The following is an 8,736-nucleotide window of genomic DNA, read 5'->3' as shown; positions in this document are numbered from 1 at the left end:
AGTACTAAACGTACACAACAAGGAACTTTCCTCGTCAAGTTCTACTTGCCAAAATCCTTGCTTCATATCAATAACAGAGAACACACTCCTACCATTCAATCTCTGTATTATTTCCTCACAAGTAGGCAATGCATAATGTTCTCGTTTAATATTCATATTCAAAGCTTTGGGATCAATACAAATTCTCAGATCACCATTTTTCTTTTCCTTAATCACCATATTACTTACCCAATCTGTGGGTACATCTACTTTCTTGATAATACCATCCTGTTCCATTTGATCCAATGTATCCTTCAATTTCTTTTGAATACTAAATGGAACTCTCCTTGGAGGACTGATAACAGGTACGGCATTATCTTTCAGTTGTATGTGATAATGGCCAGGTAACTGACCCAGACCCATGAACAAATCTTCATTCATTTTGACAAGGTTTTCTTTAGTCACATTTTCCAAAGCAACATTTTCTATTGCATGAACTCTGTAAATTAAATTCAATTTTACACACGTGTCCAAACCTAGTAATGGAACAGCATTACAATCAACAATCAAATATTCCACGTCCATGTCCATGTTTTTATATCTACTTCTCAACATCACTTTTCCTAGTGGCATCATAGACATTTGATTACCATAAGGTAATAATCTCACATTTGAAGGCTCTAATTTCTTCTTTATTTTCAGCTGTTTGAACAGGTGAAATTGTATTATATTGACCTCTGAGCCACTGTCTAATTTAAAGCACACTTTGCCATTTTCTACTTGGATATCACACATCCAGTTTTTTAATCTACGAGAGGACGTAATAGAGTAGAGCGGAACAGTTTCTAAATTATCCATACAATACTCACGTCTAATTGAAGAATCTTGGTCCATATACTTGTACTCACTCTTATGTTCAACATTGTTATCTAATTCCAACTCATTAACTTTCTTCCTTTGGTTCTGGAAACAATTTCTCGCATAGTGACCTTTCTTCTTACATACATAACATATTTCCTCTGCAGCGGGACAAACTCCTCTCACATGTACGCGGCTACATCTGGAACAGTTAGCCCTCCTTCCTGTGAAATCTGAACGGTTAACATTGTCAATCTCATGCGTAAGTTCATATTTCACCATTTGTTTGTTCCTCATCATCTTCATTTCTTCAGACGCGGCTTCAGCTGCCCTTGCCTGGTTAATAGCTTTATCAAGAGTTATATCTGGATCTCTCAAACACTTCTCTACTTGTGCCTGATCCAATAATCCGAATATGAACTTATCTCTCAACAAAATATCTCTATCCTTGAAGTTACATGTAGAAATCAACAATTTCAACTCTTTCAAATAACTCATGATACTCTGCCCTTCCTTCTGTTTCACATTGAAGAACTTGTAATGTTCAAATAAATCATTCTTCTGAAGTAAGAACACTTCATCAAACTTCATCAAAACATCTTCTAATTTCCTATCTTCTTCCTTACCTCCTTTCCAGTCTATTGTATTGTATAGCTCTATACCTTCCTCACCCATCAAATGTAACAACATAGATATTTGCGTCTTCTGTTCCTTCTTATTCCCTTCCGATGCATTATTGAGTATTTTAAATCTCTGTTTGAACTTCTTCCAGTGGGTAGCCACATCACCTTCGAATTGCATCTCAGGGATCACCTTCCCTTCCCTCATAATTTCAAAATTCATTATCAAAAATTCAAAAATTGAAAATTTTTCCTGACACCATGTTTCATTTTAGTAAGAACGAACTGAACTTTATTGAACAACAATAATCTGGCTCAAATCAAGACTACCGAAAGTAGGTATCCATAAGTACATATCTAACATCCTTCCCACTTAAGTCCATTTGGGCCATACGATGTAATCGCCAAACTTGGATGGAGGTTTTGATACCCGTGATGTTCTTCTGGGTAATGGTGGGAACTCATCATTGGGAGCGTAACTTGTATTATTTCCATTGCTTATTTCAGGTTGACTTTGTTCTAATACTCCAGGTTGATTTTGTACTGACTCTTCAGGTTGTAACTCGGGTAGTGGACATTGTTCTGAATCATCTGGTTGGTAATGTTCAATATCTTCATTTATGAACACATTTTCAATTACATGTTCATCGTTAGCAGGATAAGGATATTCTTGTGTGCTATTACCTTCTTGAGGTACATAGATATTCATACCAACATCGTCATCCAGTATACTTCTTCTTCTCTCCTCATCATGATCAATGATACAACCTCTGAATGGTTTCAGGTGAACACGATTTCTTCTATATCTTCTACCATTGATACTTTCCACAATATATGATCTTGGGTTTCCATCCTTCATAATAATTCTACCGGGTATCCATTTGTCACCCAATCTCATAAAGACTTGATCACCATCATCTAATTCTGGGAGCGATTTTGTATGCTGGTTGTAATTATCTTCTTGTTTTTCCGTCTTATTTTTCCAATGTTCCTCATAGTCTTCATTGAGTTTTGGTTTCAATAGTTGAGAGTTGATAGGGAGTTTAGTTTTCAACTTTCTATTGAAAAATAATTCAGAAGGAGAGTAAGACATACCCGCAAGAGACGTGTTTCTATAGTTGAGAAGTGCAACATTCATGTCAGTATTATCTTCTTTGGATTTCTTTAGCAGATTCTTACAGATAGCAACTGCCTTCTCCGCTAAACCATTAGACTGGCTATAAGTTGGACTTGAGAATACCAGGTTGAAATTCCATTCTCTGGCAAACTGTCGATATGGTTCACTGTTGAATGGCATGTTATCACTGTACAAGATATCTGGTACTCCATATCTACTGAATGTAGCTTTCATAAATTTGATCAGTTCTTGAGCTGATTTTCTTCCAATAATGAACAGTTCAATCCACATGGAGTATGCATCTACTAAAACCAAATAATCTTGATTATGAAGAGTGAATATATCTGCAGCAATACGTTCCCATGCTCTGGAAGGCATAGGTAAAGGTTTTAATGGTTCTTTTGAATTATTTCTGGAATTTTGAACACAAATTTTACAAGTCTCAATCATATTCTGAATGTCAGCATTCATGGAAGGCCAGAACAGGGAATCTCTTGCACGTGATTTACATTTCACAATACCTAGATGTCCCTCATGAATTTCCTTCAGCATCAAGTCTCTCAACTTCTCTGGAACAATAACACGGTTATTATAAAATAATAAATCATCTTCAATACAGATTTCATTTCTATGTTGCCAATACATACGGATTTCAAAGGGTATTTGGTGTTTTGAACTAGGCCATCCATTCATCAGCACTGATTTCAACTGTTGTAAATTGTTGTCATTTCCAGTATATTGAACCAATTGACATCTTCTCTCTTCTGACAAACACAATTGAGATGATAGACTACAAACCATAACATCATGTACCATATAGTTCTCACTATCAGAATTATCCGGAACTTCATTCTGATAACATCGGGACAGTGCATCTGAAATGTACATTTGAGAACCAGGTTTATAAATAACTTTCAAATCATATTTAAATAGTCTCAATAACATACGTTGTAGTCTTGCAGGAACGTCATTGATACATTTCTTCATGATTGTCATCAGAGGTTTATGGTCCGAATAAACAATCACTTGTTTACCATAAATGAACTGGTGGAACTTTTCAGTGGCAAACACTATTGCTAGAAGTTCCTTCTCAATTTGTGCGTACATTTGTTCACATTTTGTTAACGCACGCGACGCAAAGGATACAGGTTGATCCTCTATGAGCAAACAAGATCCCAGTCCACTCTTAGATGCATCAGTCTCAATAATCAACTGCTTGGTATCATCAAAATATCTCAATACAGGACTGGTACATATCAATGTTTTGAGCCTCTGAAATGACTTTTCATGACAGTCAGACCATATCCATTCAGCTCTGTCCTTGGTAAGTTCTCTGAGGGGAGCTGACACTTCTGAAACATTAGGAATGAATTTAGATAGGTATTTTGTAATTCCTAGAAATCTCATCAGCTCCTTCTTACTTTGTGGACGTTCCATTTTCGCTACAGCTGAAACTTGCTCTTCATCCACACGAACGCCATCCTTTGATATAATTTGTCCAAGGAATTTCACACTGCTCTTCCTATATTGGAGCTTGTCTGCATTGAATTTGACATTAAACTGACGAGCTCTCTTCAAGACTTCCAATAATAACTTGTCATGATCTGCTCCATCTTTTCCAGCTATAATTATATCGTCAAAATAAACCTCTACTCCTTCCAAGTCAGAGAATATTTGTATCACCTTCTTACTGAATACCTCTGGAACAGAAGCCAAGCCGAATGGGGCCTTCCTGAAGGAATACCTTCCATACATAGTACTAAACGTACACAACAAGGAACTTTCCTCGTCAAGTTCTACTTGCCAAAATCCTTGCTTCATATCAATAACAGAGAACACACTCCTACCATTCAATCTCTGTATTATTTCCTCACAAGTAGGCAATGCATAATGTTCTCGTTTAATATTCATATTCAAAGCTTTGGGATCAATACAAATTCTCAGATCACCATTTTTCTTTTCCTTAATCACCATATTACTTACCCAATCTGTGGGTACATCTACTTTCTTGATAATACCATCCTGTTCCATTTGATCCAATGTATCCTTCAATTTCTTTTGAATACTAAATGGAACTCTCCTTGGAGGACTGATAACAGGTACGGCATTATCTTTCAGTTGTATGTGATAATGGCCAGGTAACTGACCCAGACCCATGAACAAATCTTCATTCATTTTGACAAGGTTTTCTTTAGTCACATTTTCCAAAGCAACATTTTCTATTGCATGAACTCTGTAAATTAAATTCAATTTTACACACGTGTCCAAACCTAGTAATGGAACAGCATTACAATCAACAATCAAATATTCCACGTCCATGTCCATGTTTTTATATCTACTTCTCAACATCACTTTTCCTAGTGGCATCATAGACATTTGATTACCATAAGGTAATAATCTCACATTTGAAGGCTCTAATTTCTTCTTTATTTTCAGCTGTTTGAACAGGTGAAATTGTATTATATTGACCTCTGAGCCACTGTCTAATTTAAAGCACACTTTGCCATTTTCTACTTGGATATCACACATCCAGTTTTTTAATCTACGAGAGGACGTAATAGAGTAGAGCGGAACAGTTTCTAAATTATCCATACAATACTCACGTCTAATTGAAGAATCTTGGTCCATATACTTGTACTCACTCTTATGTTCAACATTGTTATCTAATTCCAACTCATTAACTTTCTTCCTTTGGTTCTGGAAACAATTTCTCGCATAGTGACCTTTCTTCTTACATACATAACATATTTCCTCTGCAGCGGGACAAACTCCTCTCACATGTACGCGGCTACATCTGGAACAGTTAGCCCTCCTTCCTGTGAAATCTGAACGGTTAACATTGTCAATCTCATGCGTAAGTTCATATTTCACCATTTGTTTGTTCCTCATCATCTTCATTTCTTCAGACGCGGCTTCAGCTGCCCTTGCCTGGTTAATAGCTTTATCAAGAGTTATATCTGGATCTCTCAAACACTTCTCTACTTGTGCCTGATCCAATAATCCGAATATGAACTTATCTCTCAACAAAATATCTCTATCCTTGAAGTTACATGTAGAAATCAACAATTTCAACTCTTTCAAATAACTCATGATACTCTGCCCTTCCTTCTGTTTCACATTGAAGAACTTGTAATGTTCAAATAAATCATTCTTCTGAAGTAAGAACACTTCATCAAACTTCATCAAAACATCTTCTAATTTCCTATCTTCTTCCTTACCTCCTTTCCAGTCTATTGTATTGTATAGCTCTATACCTTCCTCACCCATCAAATGTAACAACATAGATATTTGCGTCTTCTGTTCCTTCTTATTCCCTTCCGATGCATTATTGAGTATTTTAAATCTCTGTTTGAACTTCTTCCAGTGGGTAGCCACATCACCTTCGAATTGCATCTCAGGGATCACCTTCCCTTCCCTCATAATTTCAAAATTCATTATCAAAAATTCAAAAATTGAAAATTTTTCCTGACACCATGTTTCATTTTAGTAAGAACGAACTGAACTTTATTGAACAACAATAATCTGGCTCAAATCAAGACTACCGAAAGTAGGTATCCATAAGTACATATCTAACATCCTTCCCACTTAAGTCCATTTGGGCCATACGATGTAATCGCCAAACTTGGATGGAGGTTTTGATACCCGTGATGTTCTTCTGGGTAATGGTGGGAACTCATCATTGGGAGCGTAACTTGTATTATTTCCATTGCTTATTTCAGGTTGACTTTGTTCTAATACTCCAGGTTGATTTTGTACTGACTCTTCAGGTTGTAACTCGGGTAGTGGACATTGTTCTGAATCATCTGGTTGGTAATGTTCAATATCTTCATTTATGAACACATTTTCAATTACATGTTCATCGTTAGCAGGATAAGGATATTCTTGTGTGCTATTACCTTCTTGAGGTACATAGATATTCATACCAACATCGTCATCCAGTATACTTCTTCTTCTCTCCTCATCATGATCAATGATACAACCTCTGAATGGTTTCAGGTGAACACGATTTCTTCTATATCTTCTACCATTGATACTTTCCACAATATATGATCTTGGGTTTCCATCCTTCATAATAATTCTACCGGGTATCCATTTGTCACCCAATCTCATAAAGACTTGATCACCATCATCTAATTCTGGGAGCGATTTTGTATGCTGGTTGTAATTATCTTCTTGTTTTTCCGTCTTATTTTTCCAATGTTCCTCATAGTCTTCATTGAGTTTTGGTTTCAATAGTTGAGAGTTGATAGGGAGTTTAGTTTTCAACTTTCTATTGAAAAATAATTCAGAAGGAGAGTAAGACATACCCGCAAGAGACGTGTTTCTATAGTTGAGAAGTGCAACATTCATGTCAGTATTATCTTCTTTGGATTTCTTTAGCAGATTCTTACAGATAGCAACTGCCTTCTCCGCTAAACCATTAGACTGGCTATAAGTTGGACTTGAGAATACCAGGTTGAAATTCCATTCTCTGGCAAACTGTCGATATGGTTCACTGTTGAATGGCATGTTATCACTGTACAAGATATCTGGTACTCCATATCTACTGAATGTAGCTTTCATAAATTTGATCAGTTCTTGAGCTGATTTTCTTCCAATAATGAACAGTTCAATCCACATGGAGTATGCATCTACTAAAACCAAATAATCTTGATTATGAAGAGTGAATATATCTGCAGCAATACGTTCCCATGCTCTGGAAGGCATAGGTAAAGGTTTTAATGGTTCTTTTGAATTATTTCTGGAATTTTGAACACAAATTTTACAAGTCTCAATCATATTCTGAATGTCAGCATTCATGGAAGGCCAGAACAGGGAATCTCTTGCACGTGATTTACATTTCACAATACCTAGATGTCCCTCATGAATTTCCTTCAGCATCAAGTCTCTCAACTTCTCTGGAACAATAACACGGTTATTATAAAATAATAAATCATCTTCAATACAGATTTCATTTCTATGTTGCCAATACATACGGATTTCAAAGGGTATTTGGTGTTTTGAACTAGGCCATCCATTCATCAGCACTGATTTCAACTGTTGTAAATTGTTGTCATTTCCAGTATATTGAACCAATTGACATCTTCTCTCTTCTGACAAACACAATTGAGATGATAGACTACAAACCATAACATCATGTACCATATAGTTCTCACTATCAGAATTATCCGGAACTTCATTCTGATAACATCGGGACAGTGCATCTGAAATGTACATTTGAGAACCAGGTTTATAAATAACTTTCAAATCATATTTAAATAGTCTCAATAACATACGTTGTAGTCTTGCAGGAACGTCATTGATACATTTCTTCATGATTGTCATCAGAGGTTTATGGTCCGAATAAACAATCACTTGTTTACCATAAATGAACTGGTGGAACTTTTCAGTGGCAAACACTATTGCTAGAAGTTCCTTCTCAATTTGTGCGTACATTTGTTCACATTTTGTTAACGCACGCGACGCAAAGGATACAGGTTGATCCTCTATGAGCAAACAAGATCCCAGTCCACTCTTAGATGCATCAGTCTCAATAATCAACTGCTTGGTATCATCAAAATATCTCAATACAGGACTGGTACATATCAATGTTTTGAGCCTCTGAAATGACTTTTCATGACAGTCAGACCATATCCATTCAGCTCTGTCCTTGGTAAGTTCTCTGAGGGGAGCTGACACTTCTGAAACATTAGGAATGAATTTAGATAGGTATTTTGTAATTCCTAGAAATCTCATCAGCTCCTTCTTACTTTGTGGACGTTCCATTTTCGCTACAGCTGAAACTTGCTCTTCATCCACACGAACGCCATCCTTTGATATAATTTGTCCAAGGAATTTCACACTGCTCTTCCTATATTGGAGCTTGTCTGCATTGAATTTGACATTAAACTGACGAGCTCTCTTCAAGACTTCCAATAATAACTTGTCATGATCTGCTCCATCTTTTCCAGCTATAATTATATCGTCAAAATAAACCTCTACTCCTTCCAAGTCAGAGAATATTTGTATCACCTTCTTACTGAATACCTCTGGAACAGAAGCCAAGCCGAATGGGGCCTTCCTGAAGGAATACCTTCCATACATAGTACTAAACGTACACAACAAGGAACTTTCCTCGTCAAGTTCTACTTGCCAAAATCCTTGCTTCATATCAATAACAGA

At 36.3% G+C, this 8,736-nt stretch overlaps 1 protein-coding gene across 1 annotated transcript; it reads right to left on the bottom strand.

Moving 5' to 3' along the window:
- Nucleotides 1-1,830: 1,830 nt before the first annotated feature.
- On the bottom strand, nt 1,831-6,009 carry LOC103521269 (uncharacterized protein K02A2.6-like). The gene has a single exon (XM_008486378.1). It carries the CDS (start codon nt 6,007-6,009, stop codon nt 1,831-1,833), a length of 4,179 nt encoding a protein of 1,392 aa, XP_008484600.1.
- Nucleotides 6,010-8,736: the final 2,727 nt, after the last annotated feature.

The sequence above is a fragment of the Diaphorina citri genome, unplaced genomic scaffold (genome assembly GCF_000475195.1).
Source record: "Diaphorina citri unplaced genomic scaffold, Diaci psyllid genome assembly version 1.1 scaffold4886, whole genome shotgun sequence".
NCBI classification, from domain to species: Eukaryota; Metazoa; Arthropoda; class Insecta; order Hemiptera; family Psyllidae; genus Diaphorina; species Diaphorina citri.
The sequence above is the reverse complement of the archived record's forward strand: the minus strand, read 5'-3'. Positions and strand labels throughout refer to the sequence as shown.

Bases quoted from the DNA above. Each gene is read 5' to 3' on its own strand.
- LOC103521269 (XM_008486378.1), bottom strand. From the start codon at position 6,009: ATGAATTTTGAAATTATGAGGGAAGGGAAGGTGATCCCTGAGATGCAA.